At 38.0% G+C, this 20,403-nt stretch overlaps 1 protein-coding gene across 4 annotated transcripts; it reads right to left on the bottom strand.

Moving 5' to 3' along the window:
* Positions 1–9,880: 9,880 nt before the first annotated feature.
* On the bottom strand, positions 9,881–13,388 carry UBQLN2 (ubiquilin 2). 4 transcript variants are annotated; one of them, XM_011960124.1, is made up of 3 exons: positions 11,730–13,388; positions 11,506–11,645; positions 9,881–11,379 (listed from the first exon to the last, which is right to left on the bottom strand). In XM_011960124.1, the coding sequence occupies exons 1-3, from the start codon at positions 12,947–12,949 to the stop codon at positions 11,075–11,077; spliced, it is 1,665 nt and encodes a 554-aa protein (XP_011815514.1). In that variant the 5' UTR covers positions 12,950–13,388; the 3' UTR covers positions 9,881–11,074. The 4 variants fall into 4 exon arrangements, with proteins under 4 accessions (XP_011815514.1, XP_011815513.1, XP_011815515.1 ...); XM_011960123.1 differs by having other exon boundaries at positions 11,506–13,388; XM_011960125.1 differs by having other exon boundaries at positions 9,881–11,254; positions 11,591–13,388.
* Between the last annotated feature and the right edge of the window lie 7,015 nt (positions 13,389–20,403).

Below are 20,403 nucleotides of genomic sequence, written 5' to 3'. Positions count from 1 at the left end.
CTTATACACTGTTGTTGGGAATGTAAATTAGTTTAGCCACTGTGGAAAGCTGTTGGGAGATTTATCAAATAACTTAAAACTGAACTACCATTCTACCCAGCAATCCCATTACTGGGTATATATCCAAAAGAAAACCAACTGTTCTACCAAAAAGATGCATGCACTCACATGTTCATTGCAGCATCATTCACAATACCAAAGGCATGGAATCAACCTAGGTGCCCATCCTCAGTGGACTGGAAAAAGAAAATGTGGTACATATGCACAAAGGAATTGTACACAGCAAGAAAAAAGAATGAAATCATGTACTTTGCTGCAACATAGATGTGGCTGGAGACCATTATTTTAAGTGAATCAGGGACAGAAAATCAAATACTATGTGTCCTCACCTGTAAGTGGGAGCTAAACATCTGGTATTCATGGACATAAAGATGGCAACAATAGATACCGGGGTCCATTAGTGTGGAAGGGAGGGAGAAAAAGGTTGGAAAACTAACTGTTGAGTACTATTCTTAGTACCTAGTGGATGGGATCATTCATACCCAAACCTCAGCATCACACACTATATTCAGATAACAAACTTGCACATGTACCAACTGAATCTAAAATAAAAGTTGAAAAAATATATACAAATGAAATAGTAGTTATCTCTGGCCTGGCACAGTGGCTTATGCCTATAATCCCAGCACTTTGGAAGGCCAAGACGGGTGCATCACTTGAGACCAGGAGTTCAAGACCAGCCTAGTCAACATGGTGAAATCCCATCTCTACTAAAAATACAAAAACCAGGATTAGCTGGGCGTTGTGGCATAAGCTTGAACCCATAATCCATAAACCCATAGTCGCTTGAACCCAGGAGGCGGAGAGCTGAGATCACGCCACTGCACTCCAGCCTGGGTGACAGAAAGAGACTTCCGTCTGAAAAAAAAAAAAAAAATAGTGGTTATTTCTTATTATGAGTGTTTTTTTTTCTTCATTATATTTCACATTTAAAATTTATTTTATAATGAGTATATATTCCAGTTTATTAAAAGGTAATTATGTTTTAAAATCTAAAAAGTACGCATAAATTTCAAAAATGCCAGACCAAATTAAAGGGGTTTCATTCATGTGAATACTTATGGAAGATTTACTCATAATCCCCAAAACTGTATGCAACCAAGATGTCCTTCAATGGGTGAATAAATAGACATACTGTGGTATAAATGAGTTATCAAGCCACAAAAGGACATCAGTGAATCTTAACTGCAAATTGCTAAGTGAAAGAAGCCATGCTGAAAAGGCTGCATACTGTATTATTCTAATTATATAACTTCCTGAAAAACATAAAACTATAGTGATGATACAAAAGTTCAGTGGTGCCAGGGGTTCAGAGGGTTGAATAGGTGAACCACCAGGGACTTTGTAGGACAGTGAAACTATTCTCTATGATAGTGGTAGATACAGGATACTACATGTTTGTCAAAACCCATAGAATTTTACAGCACAAAGAGTGGATCTTAATATACACACATTTTTTAAAAATTTAAGAGGTTCAAGGATCCCAGGGATGAAGTGTAGAATGTGACAAAACAATTTAACTGTAATAAAATATATGAAACAACCTCATTGAAAGGTGCGGGAAGAAAGGTCTCGACATAAGTCACTATAGAAATGAGTGGAGTCTGTAAAACTAAAGGCAAAAGAAACTACATAAGCTCTCGACTTTATTTAACAAAGTTATTTCCCATGAGGTACAGGTTAACAGTTTTGATACTGCTGTACATGTATACCGAAATTGAACAATAAGTAAATGGATGGCAGATAATGGAAGCCAGGTTTCTCACTGTTGCAGTTGAGAGGTTACAGATAAGTAGAGAAAGGAAGTTTAAACTATCCATATGGATTATTAATTGTCCTTTGGCAATGGATTAGAATTGGAGACATAAGAAAGATCTCATGTTTAGCTTAATATAGATACAGATCATTACATATAAAAGAAACATTTATAGAAATGTGTATATACAAAGGTCTTGATACACATATATTTCCTTGCTCGGTCAGCTAACAGGGCCTAGAATCAATAACACCCCAATAGCAACAAGATCACCTAGCACCCAGATTTTGGGCTCCAATGCAATTCTCCAATAAATGAAACCAGGGGTCCTAGAAGAAGTGGGCCAAGAAATATGCAAGATAATCCTGGAGAAACTTGTAGTGCCAGAAAGTAAGGAGTGCTAAAAACAGGAAAAAAAAAAAAAAAGATGGAGTGTACCAAAAGGCCTTGTGAGTCAGCCAGAAAAACACTCAATGGACAAAGATGGAGCAATTTGAGCAACAAAATAAAATAGTATTGGATTATAACCTGAAGTATAAAATATCGATGAGTTCATACTGATATAAATATGCTTTTAAATAAATGACAACAGAGAGATAAATTTCCCATGCAGAAGATTTCCAAATAAATTTTGTAGATACTCCATCCTCAAAAAAGTGGAGCATAATCTCCAATTAAGTGTAGGGTGCACACGGTAACTTCCTTACAAAGATTTCAGTATTGAAAGGCGAAGGAAATAACTTCATAGTGGATGAAACTGACACACACTACCTCAAACTAGGTGATCAAGTTTAATCAACATCAACAGTAATAAGTCATGTTGATAGTATGTATGCTTGGTATGTAATAAAAATGTCACTTCACCTCTGTGGTCTTCCTCAAATCTGCTAAGGTAATCAGAAACAAGGAATGACTGAGAAGCTGTCACAGTCAAGAGGAGCCTGAGAAGATGTGATGACTAAATACAATGTGGTATCTTGGATGGGATGCTAGAACAGGAAAAGGAAATTAGGTAAAAACTAAGGAAATCTGGCCAGGCACAGTGGCTCATGCCTGTAATCCCAGCACTTTGGAAGGCCAAGGCGGACAAATTGCTTGAGTCCAGGAGTTCAAGACCAGCCTGGGCAACATGGCGAGACCTCATCTCTTCAAAAAGATAAAAAAAATTAGCCAGCTGCAGTGGCGTGCACCTACAGTCCCAGCTACTTGGGAGGCTAAGGTGGGAGAATCGCTTGAGTCTGGGAAGTGGAGGTTGCAGTGAGCCAAGATCGTACTATTGCACTCCAGCCTGGGCCGCAGGGCGAGACCCTGTCTCTATAAATAATAATAATAATGATAATGAAAAAAAGGAAATTTGAATAAAGTATGGACTTAATAACAAGGTATCAACATTGCTTCATTCAATGTAACAAACACACTATACTAATGTTAAGATCTGAATAATAGGGAAAAGTTTGGTGGGGGGTATATGGGAACTCTGTACTGTCTGAATGTTTTTTCTATAAATCTGGAATCATTTTAGGATGAAAAGTTTATTTTAAAATAAGCCAAACAAGGCTGGGCATAGTGGTTCACACTCATAATCCCAGAACTTTCGGAGACCAAGGCAAGAGATCAGTTGAGACCAGAAGTTCAAGACCAGCCTGTGCAACATAGCAAGATCCCATCTCTAAAAGAAAAACTTTAAAAAATATTAGCTGGGCATGTTGACACATGTGTGTAGTTCCAACTACTCAGGAGGCTGACACAGGATAGCTTGAGCCCAGGAGTTCAAGGCTGCAGTGAGCTGTGACTTTGCCTCTGGTCACATGATTTGTGGTTCAACCAGGTCAAGGCCTATGCAGAAGGCAAATATCTAATGTAGAATAGTATGAAGGTGGTTCATCATTATGAGTATGTGGAGAGAACCCTGATTTAGCTGGCAAAGCAAAAATTATAAACACACAGAAACATACACATGCACTGTCTCCTACACATATTTGACATTCAATTCATATCCACAAATAAGGAATTTTTTTTTTTGCTGAACTGCCAGTTTTTTTGCTGAACAGGCAGTTTCAGCCTGTTACTGATACGAGGATGTTGTTTTCCAGACTCTGGAATTCTAGTGTAACTTATAAAGAATATAAATCACAGTGACTCAGAATCTTAAGGTAATTTATTTAATATAAGGACACCCACTTGGGTGACACATAAGGGAAAACACAAACATTTTTTTCCTGCTCCAAAAGGACCACTGTGACTAAAGAAATATACATGGAATTAAAAAATACCCTCTGCCATCACATTTCACATTCCACTCTCAGTTTTCAGCTTACTCCCACCACTTTAACCGCACCATGAATGACAAGGGGTAGGGGAATATTATCAAGAGAAACGGGGGGTCAGAGTACTCCTGTAGCCTTCACCCTCCAACCAGAGTCCTTTGACCTCAGACATCCCTTCCTACTTTCTCCTCCCAAGCGCTGAGCACTTTGTGACATTCATTTTAACATTATGTGATTTGGGTCATTTTACCATGCGTAGCATTAAAAAATAAAATGATGAATTTACCTAGATCTTACATGTAAAAAAATGTATTCGGTCTACTCATGAGTGTTAATTAAACTAGGAAATGCAGGATAGAAGTCTGTAACATGACTTCATTCTAGAACAGCTTTGATCCCAGAATTTGCATCTTCAGTAAGAAGCTGTAAAGTCCACTGGGAGAACATTAGCTTTGCAAAGAACGTTGGAGGTCTTCTAATCCAAAGTTCTACCTGATACATAAAACCATTCTTAAACATTTCTGCCAAGTGGGCTTCTGCTGAAGCAGCTCCAGAAAGGAAAGTATCTACAATTAAATGATAGAAAGTTCCTAACAGTAGGCAAAAACTTTGATTTATCTGAACATTTGAATTGATCTACCCTCTGGAGGTACTCAGGTAAATGCTACCTCTCTTCTGTATGACAGGCCTTCAATTATTTGCAGAAAATATCCACAAACTTGTCTTTAGAGTAAAGCATTCCTGATTATTTCAAAAACTGTCTTGCCTGCTTGTAAACCACTCACCTTCTTGGTCACTTTCCAGGTTGTCTCTGTCCATCTTGATTGTACCACTCTGATATGACCCAAATCTCCCAACATAAACTATCAAGTACAGAATAAACACGATTTTTGAGGCCTTCCTTGTTCTAGAAACCATAACTCCATTAATGGAGCTTAATATTTCATTATATGTGGTACACTGTAACCTCACATGGCTGGCTCACGTTGAACTTTGAGTAAATTAAAACTACAGTCTTCTTGGCCAGGAGTGGTGGCTCACGCCTGTAATCCCAGCACTTTGGGAGGCCCAGGAGGGTGGATCACGAGGTCAGGAGTTCAAGACAAGCCTGGCCAAGATGGTAAAACCCTGTCTCTACTAAAAATACAAAAATTAGCCGGGCGTGGTGGCGGGTGCCTGAAATCCCAGCTACTCGGAAGACTGAGGCAGGGAACTGCTTGAACCCGGGAGGCGGAGGTTGCAGTGAGCCAAGATCGCGTGCTGCACTCCAGCCTGGGTGACAGAGCAAGACTCCATCTCAAAAAAGAAAAAAAACTAGAGTCTTCTTCATATATGCGATTGTTAGGCCACATAACTACCTCCCCTTGGTAACTGAATTTTTGATATAAGTACAGGACTTCATATTTGATCCTATTCAGTTTAATCCTGCTAGATTTGGCTATTTTTCTCAGCACCGAAGGACTTTCTGGATCATGCTAGTGATATCAAGTACATTTATTCTGCCATCTAATTCTATATTATTTGCAATGGGATGGGCATGCTATTTTATATGTTCTTGCTAGTCATTATAAAACAACTTTGATGGGACAGAGCTGAGGTTGGAAACCTTCATTCACTTTGATATCCATATTGTTGAACACTGTCAATTCAAATTATTAACCCATCTACTGTCCTGTCATTATCATCTTGTTACTCCATTTTAATCTCAAGGACATTATGAGAAACTGCCAAATGGCTTTGAGATCTCTGGAAGGCAGTTCAGCAAAAAGGTGGGCATCCTCCAGAGCACCTGAAGTACAAGTGGCCCATGTGATTGCCTTTTTGGAGACATACTGTTATGTATTAGGCCACTATAAACAGATGTATTTAAGGGCAGTTTCAAATATTAGCCACAACTTGAAAGTAAGAAAGGCAAAGTTCTAAGTTGCAGTTACTGATTTATGACAGAGTTGACTCTCACATGTACATTTTTGTGTAAACTGCTCCAATATGAACAGTAGCAGAGATGTATTTATTTAACAAGATCTAATGTTCTCCTGAACAACATCCAGGAGGCCAGCTAGTATACAACTTATTGTAAAATCTCTGATTAACAGACCAGTATAGTTTAATAGACTTAAGGGGAGGCAGTATAATGTACTGCTTAAGAACAGTCTAGAATCTCAGAATTGGGTTCAAACCTTGACTCTGTCACTTAACAGTAAGTAGTGTGACCTTGCTCAAGTTACTTAAGTCTCATTCAGCTTATTTTCTTATCTGTAAGCTGGGGAAGCTTGTCATAGTGCTATCTTATAGGGCTTCTACGATATTGAACGTAGCAATGAATATGGTAGCTATTATTGTTATTCTAACCTAACAAAATTTAGTTTGACAATCTTGTGAAATACATGCTAGGGCAGAGTAATCATCTTTCGTCTTTCTTTCAAGCTCATCAACCGTGCTTTTAATAATGAATTACAGAATCCTTTTTGAAATTATCTTAAGTTTGCTAATCTACACATGTGGCCAAGAAGTCCTAAATATGGATTCCAAAAGTGCTGTTTTACGGAGCTCAAATCTGTGCTCAGATACCTCAATACAGCTGGAGCTATATGCCTCAATTCATACCCACTGGACAAATAAATGTTGTCCTTGAATGCTGGGACAAACAACTCCTTTTTAAAATGACATTACCCAAACTTTTGAACTTGCTGATTTACAGCAGCTTTTGCCAAGGGTTTTTACCCATGGTCAAAGTGTGTAAAGCCTATGCAAGCATGTGCACCACCTGATGAAGCCTGCTTTTTGAGGTGGCTTCAGTCTGGTATCTGCTGAATCATGCTTCTCCTTTCTATTTATAGAAAACTGCTTTTCCCCTAAGTCTTCTAACAGAATTCTGGGGAAATGGTGGCATGAGAATAGGTCCTTAATTCTATGAGGTATTGTCTCATTCTGTCACCCAGGCTGGAGTGCAATGGTATGATCTCAGCTCACTGCAATCTCCGCCTCATGGGTGCAAGTGATTCTCGTGCCTCAGCCTTCCAAGTAGCTGGAATTACAGGTGTGCAACACCACGCCCGGTTAAGTTTTTTGTATTTTTAGTATAGATGGGGATTCACCACGTTGGCCAGGCTGGTCTCAAACTCCTGACCTCAAGTGATCTGCCCACCTTGGAATCTCAAAGTACTGAGATTACAGGTGTGAGCCCCTGCGCCTGGCCTCAGTATATTTTTTAAATAAAATACTACTAAATTAGGAATATCAAAATTGCCAAATAATTTAATTTTTTTACATATACTAAATTAAGCTGTATGACGAACATTTTCCATCAGGTCAGTCTGGCTTTGTGGCTAGAGTTATCAATTCATTTAGGATAATGTCAAAAGTCTGAATTTGAATCCCTTTTTGAATTATGAGACACAGGCCAAATTGCTTTCCTGACATCCCAACCCTGATCACTAGGCTAGGCCCTAATAGGAATTAGTCCATTTGGTCCTATTTTGACACTGCAGATCAATATAAAATGGAGCAGACTGCCCTCTCTCAGAGGGCAAGCTTGTCCACACCCAAATACAGGTGTCTCCTGATCATAGCTTCTCAACTAGCATGGTGATCTCAACTTGATGCAAGAGTCCCCTTTAATGAACCAACAGGTTTTGTTTCCAAGTTGCATATCTGCCCCCTCCTGCCCCTCTCCTCCCATACAAGTAGTGAAAGTATATATGATATCACGTACCTGAAACAGAGGCCAAAAGCAAATGAGGAAAGCTGTCTTGAGGGTGAAGTCATCCTGTTGGGTTTGCCCCTGGCACTAGCTCCCTCCCTACTACCACATCTTGCTGGATCACAGAGCCATTGGGAGGGGGTGACAACCCAGTAAACAGGGAATGGATACAAAAAAACTGATCCACTCTTGTTGGATGGGGTGACAACCCAGTAAACAGTGCATGGATACAAAAAAATTGCTCCACTCTTGTTAGAGGGGGAGGGATAGCAGGTTAGGATATACCCTTCTTGATTCAATGATGAATAAATGGATAAATCTTGGATCAACAGTAGATGAAGAAAATCCAAAACAAAAACAGAGCCTTTAAAAAGATCCTGCAACATAATAGGAGGAAATTACATCACGTAAGAGATGGAGGAAGAACAGTTAAAAGTAATTTTTAAAAGGCCAAAATAAATGAAGTTATAAGCAAAAATTAATAAACTCAGAAGCAAAATAATAGTAGACTTAATAAATTAAAGACCTGGATCTTTTCCAAGAGAAAACAAAATACACTTAAAAATAAACATTTGGCAAAGCTAATTAAATAATTCTCTGTTGCTTGAGTGTTTGAAAGAAACTGATCTGCTAAACTGTCTGAGCCAGGCCTCAGCCAATATCCAGTTTCTACTACGCTATTGATTATTGATTTCTTATTTTCTATGCCTACAATTTTAGTATTCACTTCCATATAAAATCATCTGTCATTAAAATTACTGAATTCATTATGACAGACTTTGTGATTATGTCAAATACCTGGCATGATATGGTAATGAAATAATAAATCACCATTTCCTAAGTTGGTGTTCTGAGGAACACCGACAGGCCAAATGTTATTAGGTGTGTTTAAAAGAAAACAAAAAAAAGGTGGTTCTGTGCTCAAATAAGTCCGGAAAATGCTGAGTTACACAAAGTTAAATAGTTTTGTTTTTAATTGAAGAAACTACTCATTAAAAAAAAAATACTAGCCAACATTTATTGCACAATGAGTCTCCAAGAGAGATTAAAGTATACAGCATTTTGCAAACATATTTACGTGTGTCCCAGAAGAATTTTTTTTTTCACAAAACACAATTTGGAATTGCTGTAGCAAACACATTCTGGCTAAAATGAGAAACAAGACAAAAATGCCACTGCCACCTTTATTATTTAGCACTATTATGAAAATGTTTAACCCATGCAGTCAGAAACTATGTTATAAATTTTGAAAAGTAAAACATATAGTTATAACATCATGGATAGGATTTCTCACCTGGAAAAACTCAACAGGATCAAATGAATATCTCTAAAATTAATAGATTTCAATAAATTGCCAATTTAAAATAATCTATGCAAATAAATTCTTCTTCTATATAGCAAAAATGACCACATAGGCAACATATTAAAAGCTCCAATAAGCAGTATCAACATGTTCCCTGTATGTCTGTATTACCTAGGAACATATTTATTACAAATTATATAGGATTTAAATAAAACTCTCTTGAAGGATATATAAAGTTTTTTAGAAACAAGGCAACATATGTTTCTGGAAAGCAATGCAATTCTGTAGTCCTCATAGTCATATAAATTTAAGAGAATCCCAACCAAATTCTCAACATATTTTTTGGGGAAGAATCTATTAACCGTGAAATTCATCTGGTAAAATAAACATGTCAGAATCATCAGAAAATTGTAAAAAATAAAAAAGATCAAGAGGACGTCTCACATTAACAGATACAAAGTCCCATTTCTAACTCATCTACAGGCTGGTGTACTGGTGCCACAATGTTCAACGGAACTAAAGGGAATCCAAACACAGAATAACGTATATACATGTATGACATTTCATATGTTGGGGGAAAAGATAAATATGTTAACAACTGGCTAGCCTTTGGGGCAAAAAAGTCAGAATACCTAAATCCATACATCAAGATAATTCCAGACAGGACAAAACATTTTCTTAATGAAACCATATAAGTTAGAGAAATATAGGATAAGATTTATATAATCTTGGGGTGGGATAACCCTCCTAAACACGATCCTAGGGCCAAAAGGCAAAAAGAAAAAGATTTATCCATTTTTTAATTTTTTATTTTTTTTAGTCATTTTTAATGCATTTTTCTCTGTGCACAAGAGAAATAACTGATGAAGTCAAAAGATACACTTTCCTTTATACATAGCAGTTAAAAGTAATGCAAACATCACATGACACTTTCAGTGAAAGTTACATTTCCAATTACAAATCAAAATGCATATTAGGGTCTCTTTATGGGAGAAGCTGAAAAGGAAGTCTTAGGTAAAAAGCACTTTCCTGGCATTACTACACTGATCCTTCGGGCTGCACAAAGATTAAGGTCATATACAGTCAATCTGCAAATGTTGACACATTGTTACACTGTAAATTTTCTGTACAATTAAATGTATACTTAGAGATACCAGGATAAACATTTCTACTATATTTTAACTGAACTTGCCTAGCCAACATTTTCACTGAGAAGTTTATCAAAGATGCTGTAAGATTCTACAAAACCGTGAGACATACCTAGCTCCAGAAACATTTCTTGTATTCTTTCTCATTTTGGTTACACATATTACACTCAGATTCTACTGTAATATTTTTAGATGTACAGTGCCAACTGTGCTTACTGTACTGTATACAAATATAGCAAAAGAGATCAATGAATGGTATAAATCTTACAGCATTTTGCTAGCAAAAATACATGCCAAAGTCACAATAAGCAATATCGTACCACAAATTAGAGAGCTTCAAATAATTTGCTTCTGTTTTTAATATCTTCATTCTACATTAAATTACTATCATAGGCTAATGTTTAAAAATGCAAATAAATTGGACATCTGTAGGACAACACTTGTTCACCCAACTGTGAAGGTTGATACTTGTTTCCAAAAATCACAATAAATGCAGAATAAAGAGAAGTGTTTGCATGCAACACTTTTGAGTGAAACAGCATTGATTCCCACCATTCAAAACAGGTAAGGAAGGAAACTAAAGGAAAGAAGGAAACAAAGAGGGAGGGAGGGGGGAGACAAGACGAAGGGAAGGAAGGAAAAATAAGCAAAGGAGAAAGGGAGTGAGGGAAGTAGGAGAGAGGGACTCCATCTTAAAATGCATCATATTAGACTGATAACTAGACAGATTTAAAAGAATCAAAATGAAAGTAAAGAACGATTTTGTGTGTGTGTTTAAAGATTTAAGAGCCATTATCAAAAATAAGATACATTTTTTATCCAGGTACAGAAATGTGATTACGATGGCTGGGAGCCCAGCAGCCTTTCAATGGCTGCATTGATGTCGCCTCCTGTTGCTATTAGGGCCTGCAAGTTTGCTTCACGGTTTAAGAACCCCATTGCGTTGAGCTGTTCCAGTTGTTGCTGAAATCTGACTTCTGGATTCGGCAGCTGTGGAGCATTTGCTCCAGCCAGAGCCTGCACCATTTGCTGAATGAACTGCTGGTTGGGTCCAGATTCTGATGTAGGGCTCGTGGTTTCACTGGGTGCAGCGCTGGACACAGTAGGCCCAGTGGGGCCACCAGAGCCGGTGGAGCCAGGGGGGCCTGCAGGGCCAGTGGGTCCTATGGGCCCAATGGGGCCTATGGGGGTAAAAGGGACTATAGGGCCTATGGGGCCTAGGGGGGTGACTGGGCCTACAGGGCCTATAGCGGTTCCCAGCACCCCCACCCCCACCCCTGGAGTGAAGCTTGGAATCAGGCCAGGTGCTTCAGTGGCTAATGTCTGTAGCCCCTGCTGGATCTGCATTAAAGCCTGCATTGCTCTTGGGTTTGACATGGCTGACAGTGTGTCTGGATTCTGCATCTGCTGCAGGAAGGCTGGGAGCTGTGGCCGCATCTGCTCCTGCAGCTGAGGATTTGCAGTAAACAGCGGGCTATTCAGCATCATCTGTGCAGCCAAATCTGGATTCTGGCTCAGCGACTGCATCATGCTTCTCATGTAGGGCGCCGACAGCATATTCTGAATCAGCTGGGGGTTTTCAGTTATCTGTTGCAGCAGGCTCTGCATGCCTGGGGTACTAAAGATGCTGGCGACATAATTAGCGGCAGCAACGGTGTTCCCAGTAGCATTGCTGGAACTATTGCCAGACCCACTACCAGTGCTCGTGGTCGTGCTGGTAGTTGCAGAACTCTGGGTAGCTGGCGGTGGTGCCCATGGATTGGGTAGTGGATCGCGATTTTCTGTGCGGGAAGGCTGCGTACCTTCCCCAGAGGAGGAACTACTCCCCACGGAGGCAAATGGATTACCCCCAAACTGCTCTTGTGCGGCATTCAGCATAGGCTCTTGAATGTCAGTGTACATGCGCCGTAAAGCATTATAGCCACCTGGGATGCTTTCTAGATTGCTAAGAGCCAGGTCTTGATTTCTCATCATCTCTTGCATCATGGCTGGATTCCTGGCAATTTCAAGTGTCTGTCTCATTATATCTGGGTTGTTGAGCAGGTGACTGATTTCTGGGTTTCTCTGAATCAATTGCTGCATCTGTGGATTAGCCATAATGAGCTGCCTCATCAGATCGGGATTCGAAAGCATGCTCTGAACAAAGGGATTTTCCATGATTTGGATCATCATCTCAGGGCTGGCCATGAGCTGCTGCTGCATCTGGCTCTGGAGCTCAGAGAAGTTGGTCGAGCTCAAGCCCAGGCTGCTAAGGCCTGCAAGTCCTCCCAGGCTCCCCAACCCAAACGGGTTGCTATTTGTGGAAATAGGTGTGGAGTTACTCCTGGGAGTCGACGCCGAGGTAGCGTTAGTTCCCGCGGCATTGCTAGGCTGCGTGGACTGGCCCTGAGGTCGGTTCTGGCTTTTGATGACAAGGTGAACAGTCAGCCCATCATGGATGCCATGCTGGATCAAGGTATCTTGATCTTTTAAGATTTTTCCGGCAAAAATCAGCACGAGCTGATCGGTTTGGGATTTGAAGCGTTTCGAAATCGCTTCCTTAAACTGCTGAACCGAGCTGTTCTCGGGCACCGCGAACTCCTCTTTCTCTTTGGGAGTCTTCACAGTGACTTTGATGATTTTAGGCTCAGCCGGGGCAGCAGCGGAGCCTTGGGCCGCAGCAGGGCCGCGGGAGGGGCGCGGGGGGCCGCTGCTCTCGCCATTCTCAGCCATGGCGGCCGCGGTGACGCAGGCGGGCAGGGAAGGCGCGGGCGGGCGAAAGAGAGAGAGCGAGGGAAGGAGGAAGGAAGGAGGCGCCGCCGCAGCGGGCTGGGCCGGGTCGGGCGGGGAGCGCGGAGCACGGTACCTCTCTGATGAAGACTGCGGTTCCCTGGTCCTCCGGTGGAGAAAGGCCTGGGCGTAAGCCGCGGGCTGAGGTCTCCGCGCTCCGGTCTCTGGGCCTCCTCCTCCGCCGCCTTGTGATCCGACCGCGCGCACTCCCAGCAACTCTGGCAGCCGCTCCGCCTGCTGCTCCCCGCCCCTTCCCCTCCCCCAGTTCGGCGCTCGCCTCCCCGCCCCCTCTGCTGACGCGGCGCCAGGCCTAGATTGATAGATTTGGCTCGGTCAAAATTAAAAACTTCTGCACTGAAAAGAAAAAAAGGGAGAGAGAGAAACAAAGGGAGAGAGAGAGAAGAGAACAGAACAGTACAGAGCAGGCGAGGCAGAGAGGGTGGGACGAAGAGAAGAGGCGGTAGAGAGTCAGCTTCTGTAAACGACATTAAAAGACCAATGGAGAATGTATATTAGCAATCTGTAAGGCAGTAAAAGGGTGAAAGCCTGAATCGAACCGATCCCACGTATAAGACGAAAAATGAATAATAAAGAACTCTGACAAAGCAAAAAGAAAGAGGAACACCCCCAGTGGGGGAAGGGAAGAAGACAGAGCAGGAGCATGCATTTTACAAAAGGAGTGCAAATGGCCAATAGACATTTAAAAAAGGATGATTAATTTCACTAGCAATCAAAAAAATTCAAGTTAAAATAATAAAATTCTACTTTTGGCTTATCATATTGGCAGGGAAAAAAAAATGGTAAACCTTCCTGTTGACAGGGACCCTAAAAAATGCACTCTCAGGCTAGTTGAAGTGTGAATTGTTACAACCATAGGGCAATTTGAAAGTATATATCAGCATTTTGAATGTTTACACCTTTATTTAGAAATGCCTAACCTAGACAATTCGCCTAATAATCGTATGAGGATACAAAAATATTTACGTATAAAATGTATATACATTGTAGCATTTAAAACGTTATTTAAATATATTAAATATCTGTTTACATGAGATTAGTCGAGCACATAATATTACCATACAAGAAAATATAGAGTGTCTTTAAAGGTATACATGAACTAAACTGTAGTTATAGGAAAATCACAGAGTATTTTCAATTTTGCCTTTGTATATTTCTGTACAGTTAAAAACTATATAAGAATATATGTTCCAATATCAAAAATACAATATATTTTTATTTTAAAAGCAATTTTTAAACAGTTAGTTGTATATGTAAACCGTATGTGTAAAAAAATCTGAAAGGCTATACACAAATAAGTTAATGGCTGTTGGTACTGTTTGCTGAAATTATGAATAATTCTTATTTTCTACTTTCATAAGATTTTGAATTTTCTGATGATTTTTGTAAGTATGCACTACAGAAAGGTATTTTGGGGAAGAGTATGGGTAGAAATTGACAGGCACATAATAGTAGTGGAAAACATTGACATATTTACCTAATTTCATTACAGATTAAGTAAGAGCAATAAAGATGTAGCAATGCTGAGAAAGAGAACTTGAAAAATAGAAGAAATAGTTTCAAATTTATCTATATATTTCTAGCTCTAGGTTAAACCACACAAAAAATTCTTCCCCCACCCCCACCCTCTACCAAGCAGCCACCAAAGAACCACTGATTTGAACATTTAACAGCATTTCAAACTCATTAGGTCACAAATACTTTAATAAATCTCAAGATAAGAATAATATATATATACAGGCATGTTATATCCATTGATGGAGAAATGGAATAATATAGTATGTTTAATATAATTAATAAAATACAGAGGTAAAAGAGCTTTAAATATGTTAATATATGTAGATCTAAAAAGCTAAATTAATTAGTATTAGGGTGGTGCAGAAGTAATTGCGGTTTTTGCCATTGAAAGTAATGTATTGTTGCTATTATACAATGGTTTTTGCCACTGAAAGTAATGGCTAAAACCACAATTACTTTTGTACCAACCTAATACATGCCAAACAGTATTCTAATACATTCTTATGTATATTTGAAATATTCTTTTAGAAATATACCAAACTTGCACACATGAGGAAGAGGAAATGGAACAGGATACAGGATAGTGATTAAAGGGAACTTAAATATGTAAAAATGCTTTTTATCTTTAAAATGAAAGCAAGTATGGTAAAATATCAGCAACAGTTAATTATGGGTGGTGAGAATATGAAAATATTATAGGTAATCTTTAATTTCAATAGAATAAAGCTAGATATTAATAATCGAAGTATGAACAAAAAACCAATCATTCGATTATTAAAACAAAACTGAATAATTTTGGGACAAAATGCAATGTTCTTATTAGAATAAATTTACCAAAATAATGATAATGAGAGCATATACAGCAATAATAATGCTAGGAATTTTCTAGGTGTGATCTGAGAACATTGTTAAGAATGCATGTTTCTAGGCCCCATGCCAAACCTACTGAAATAAGCAGTGCACTGGAAGCTGCATTTGTATCAAGCTCCAGTTTAATATTATTTCATTTATTAAGTACTATGTGGATGAACTCAAAGTCAAATTTATACATTCAAAGATTTAAAATATCAAACAAAAGATTGAAAATAAGTGAAGTAGACATTTGAATAAAGAAGACAACGGAAAATAAAAGGAGGGAAACGGGGTGACAGCTATAGAATGATAAGAGCAAATATTAATGAATTAACAAACAGAAAAAATAAAATTTGTTAAGTAAATCTAAGAAGATATTTGAAGAATCAAGTCAAATACACAAATCTTTATTAATTGGTGATTGTCTTGCCTGACAATTCCCTCACCAAAATACACATCAGAGGGGCAAAACCATACTCACCCTCTTGAGGAAACCTTGCACAAACACAATTCTTTGCATTCTCTTTCTTTACCTTAAAAATTATATGATTTTTTTTGACATTTTACTTCAAAATATATTACTTTTGATGTTTTAAGTTACAATGAAATAAAATTAACATTTTAGTAGTCCAACATACATATCCTCATTAGTGAAAAGCACAGCATTAATTAGCTGAAACAAAGAAAGCACACCAAGAGAAATATACAAACTAGTATTGTGTGAATAAAATTTAGTCACAGATGAAAGGAATGTTTTTCGTTTTGTTTTGTTTTTGTTTTTTTTTTTTTTTAGTAAAAAAGAAATTCGTTGGAAAAATATTGGCTAATGACCAAAAAAAAAAAAAAGTCCTAATGACTACATTTCTAGGAAGATAGATATGGTCAAAATATATTCCAGAAGTAGAAAATCTTAAACCATGTGAGAGACATGTAAGAAAATGGACAAGGCCAGGTGCAGTGGTTCATGCCTGTAATCCCAACACTTTCGGAGGCCGAGTCAGGCATATTCCTTGAGCCCAGGTTCGAGAACAGCCTGGGTAACATGGCGGGACCCCATCTCTACAATTTTTTTTTTTTTAACTAGCTGAGCTTGATGGCTAGTGCCTGTAATCCAAGCTACATGGGAGGATGTGGGAAGATCACTTGAGCCTGGGAGGTGAAATTTGCTGTAAGCCTTGATCATGCCACCACACTCCAGCCTGGGTTACAAGAAAGTAAATAACTAGTTGTTTTAAAAATCAGCTTTTTTGTTCATAGTGGCTGCTAAGCTTATATTTTTCACCCTCTCTCTTTACCAAATCCCACTGAAGTGACAGAAATGAGAAAAATAATAACCCCCTAACAGTTTTGAAAAGGTGGAAAGAGTGCCATCAATGAACTTTTAAGTTAAATATCAAAATAAATTCTAGATTAAAAAATGAAATCATAAAACTTGCAGAAATATGTTAGGGCAAATATTTACATAAACTAGGCATGATGGTAACCTGATGAAAACAACAAAGAAAAATCATGAATGGAAAATTTAATAGATTTCATTAAATAAGAATTTTAAACTATATATCAACAATGTAATAAAAATTAAGCAGTTAAAGACAAACAAAAAAATGCAACATATATAACACATGAGATCTATCCATGACATACAGACATTTCTTACAAATTTTTAAAAACTGAACACTCCAAGGGAAAAATAGGCAAAGGATATTAACTAGTATCTTACCAAAGAAAAAAAAAAGTCAGAATGAAAAGAAAAAGAAAAGAAGGAATAAAGGGAGAAAAGGAAGGAAAAAAATATGTTATCTTCTTTAAATAAAAAAAAAGTAAAGTAACTGTGAAATACTTTTTGTCTATAAAATTTAAAAGACCAATATAATATCCAATCTTGACATAATCAATAAAGACTGCCTAAGTTCAAATCCTGGTTCTATTACCTCTGATTGTAAACTGCATGACTTTGGCAAGTAACTTAACTTTTCTGTACTTCAGTATTCTTCATTTATAAAATGATGGACTATTTTGATAATCAAATAAATTAACATATTTTAAGCACCTACAAGTTTCCTGGTCATAGTATGCACTATGTAAGTATTATTATCATTAGTAGTCGTAGTACAGGAAAGAGGTAACTCATAATCTGCTGAGAATTAAGTTACTTGGTAGGTATAGCTTATTTAAAGGGCAATTTGCTAATAAACACTAAAAGTTTAGGAAAATGTACAGACAAGTTTACCGAGTAATTCTACTTTTAGGAATTTATCTGGAGGCAGTAATTCTTGCTCATGGAGTCTCAAGATGATTATACTAAATGTGTTTTCTTCCTGCAGTGTAACTACAGAACCTAAGAGAAATCCCATGATTATTCCCTACTCCTGTTGATGCATTTGGGGGCAAATAATAAAGTCAGAACTAGAGAAACAGTATTGTGGTATTGTAGCAAGAGATTAAACTGGAGCCAAACAGACCAGGATTTCAACTCCAACTTGGTCACTTACGGTTTTGTGACAGAGTAGTTCATTCATTTCACTGAACCTCAGTTTCTTCATCAGCAAAAATGGGATTAATACACATACCCTTCAGGGTTGTAGTCACAGGCGGTAAGTACATGAGCCAGACAATAATTGCTCTGACACACACTCCTCTCAGAAAATAAAGCAAATGAAATAAGTTTACCACTGGTAGGTTGAATTATGAAATGAAGAAACGAACAACAAAACAACACAAAAATCCTAGAAAAGATCAGAGCAGAGATACAGTCTAGATGGCAGATATGTACTCTGTTCTGGAGATACACATTCAAATTACATATCATTTTTGTTCTGACCCTATGCTCCCTATAATCTTCTAATAATTTTGCTTTTTCATCTAGATTGCCTATTAAGAATGTACAAGTCAGGCTATCTTGAATGCCCAGATATTCTAGTGTTAGATATCCACTTTAACCTCCAGGACATAAATTACAAATTGGCAATTCCTGGGCTGGCTTTGGCCTGCCGACACCTAAAACTTGGAAAATTTCCCCTACAAATTCAGATTTCAAACTTCTCTTTCAAAATTAAATGATCTGGCTACATTGGGCTCATACACTTGAGGGCTATAATTTGACTAGAGGTGAATATTGGCTGCCTTCTTTAGATAAGGGTTGTATTCTGATTTGCCAGTCACCACCAGGTCCACTTCATGTATTTCCTTATTTAGTTGCCCCATAAGCATTGGAATTTTATATCTTTTAAGAAGGAGCTCAATAAGCTTTCTCCTCCTTCACTATTTCTCCTGAAGAGTGGAAACACTGAAGCATTGAGGTGAATTGGAAAAGATCAAGAACATAATTGGGTCACTTTCTTAAAGAGTGGAATATTAGGCCAGGCATAGTGACTCGCTCATTCCTGTAATCCCAGCACTTTGGGAGGCAGAGGCAGGAAGATGGCTTGAGGCCTGGGATTCAAGACCAGCCTGGCCAACAGAGCGAGATTCTGTCTCAATAAATAAACAAATAAATAAATAAATTTAAACTTCAATAAGCAGCAAGTGGTCAGAAAAAAAGAATGGAATATTCACCCTTGGGGGCTATAAATATGTTTGTATTGTGGAAAACACTTTCTTCAAATGAAGATGATGATGCTGACGGCCGATAATACTTTTTCTTGAGTTTAATCTTTCCATGACTCTTACCATCAGAATTATATGACTTTGAGTGATTTCCAGTTGAAAATTGGGAATGGAGAAAATATGAGATGGCAGTAAAAGTCTGCCTCACTGTGCTGTGTAGAATCAGGTTTTATGTTATAAATTGTGGCATAAGTTGCATTTCATGAGTGCCTTTCAAAAGAATGTAGAAACACTAAATTCCTTTGAGATTTAAAAAAACAATAGAAGGAGAATTAAAATGAAAATAAGAGGTAAGAGAAAAAATGCTCAGGGATAATTAAAAATGAGTATTATAGAAGACCTGGCATAGAAAAAGCAGAATAGATGTTTTATCAGAAGGTAGAAATGAGTAGAATGTCTGCTACTGTCAATCAACCTCATTCAAACCAATAAGGTAGAAATAATAGACAAAATGGAAGTGTCAGAAGGTGAAATGAGGTCATTAAGGCCTAATCCCACTAATAATAGACTAGTAGCCATAGGTGATTTTGTAGCCATGAAAAATGCTCTGGGACTGACACAATTATATGAACACATAAATAATTACCCAAAGCAGAAGTTAAGTTTCCAAGACAGTCCTATGAAGTCTAGTTAACTTATAGAGTTGACATTAGCTACATTATAATCAAATGGTAATGTGTTACCATTGAAACCATTTTATGTGAAAATGCATCCCAAGATGCAAATCAGAATATTGACAGAAATAAAGTTGGCAGCAGTGGGAGTAGGTGCTTTCTCCACATGCATTGTATGTGAATTCCCGAAACTCTAGAGTCAGTGGAGAAAGTCACAAAAAGGGAAGAAGGTACTTGGGAATCCCTAGTGGCAATAGAGAAATAAAGAGAGTTGAACTGTAATTGAATTGTAAAACCAATTTCTTCAAGGTGACTGTTTCCAGAAGGCAAACTTATGTATGAGATAAGTAGGGTGGCTAGCATTTACTTTTACATAGCCTGATGTCTTCAGATTGGCATCTGCAGATGGCACGTATTGTTGAATTATGATGTTACACTCCAGACTCATCAGACATAGAAAATACCCAGGTATACAACTAGAAGGAGAATGCAGTGTTTATGGGGAAAGCCTTGTGGTCTATAGATGGTGGAGGGTAAAACAAAGACGCTGTGCTAGAATTAGTTACAATAGATACAGAAGTGGTAGCAGTCTTATCTAAGGTAGTGGTCTTTTTAAATTTATTTATTTATTTATTTATTTTATTATTATACTTTAAGTTCTAGGGTACATGTGCATAACGTGCAGGTTTGTTACATAGATGGTGGAGGGTAAAACAAAGACGCTGTGCTAGAATTAGTTACAATAGATACAGAAGTGGTAGCAGTCTTATCTAAGGTAGTGGTCTTTTT

The sequence above is a fragment of the Colobus angolensis genome, unplaced genomic scaffold (assembly GCF_000951035.1).
Source record: "Colobus angolensis palliatus isolate OR3802 unplaced genomic scaffold, Cang.pa_1.0 Scaffold505, whole genome shotgun sequence".
NCBI classification, from domain to species: Eukaryota; Metazoa; Chordata; class Mammalia; order Primates; family Cercopithecidae; genus Colobus; species Colobus angolensis.
The sequence above is the reverse complement of the archived record's forward strand: the minus strand, read 5'-3'. Positions and strand labels throughout refer to the sequence as shown.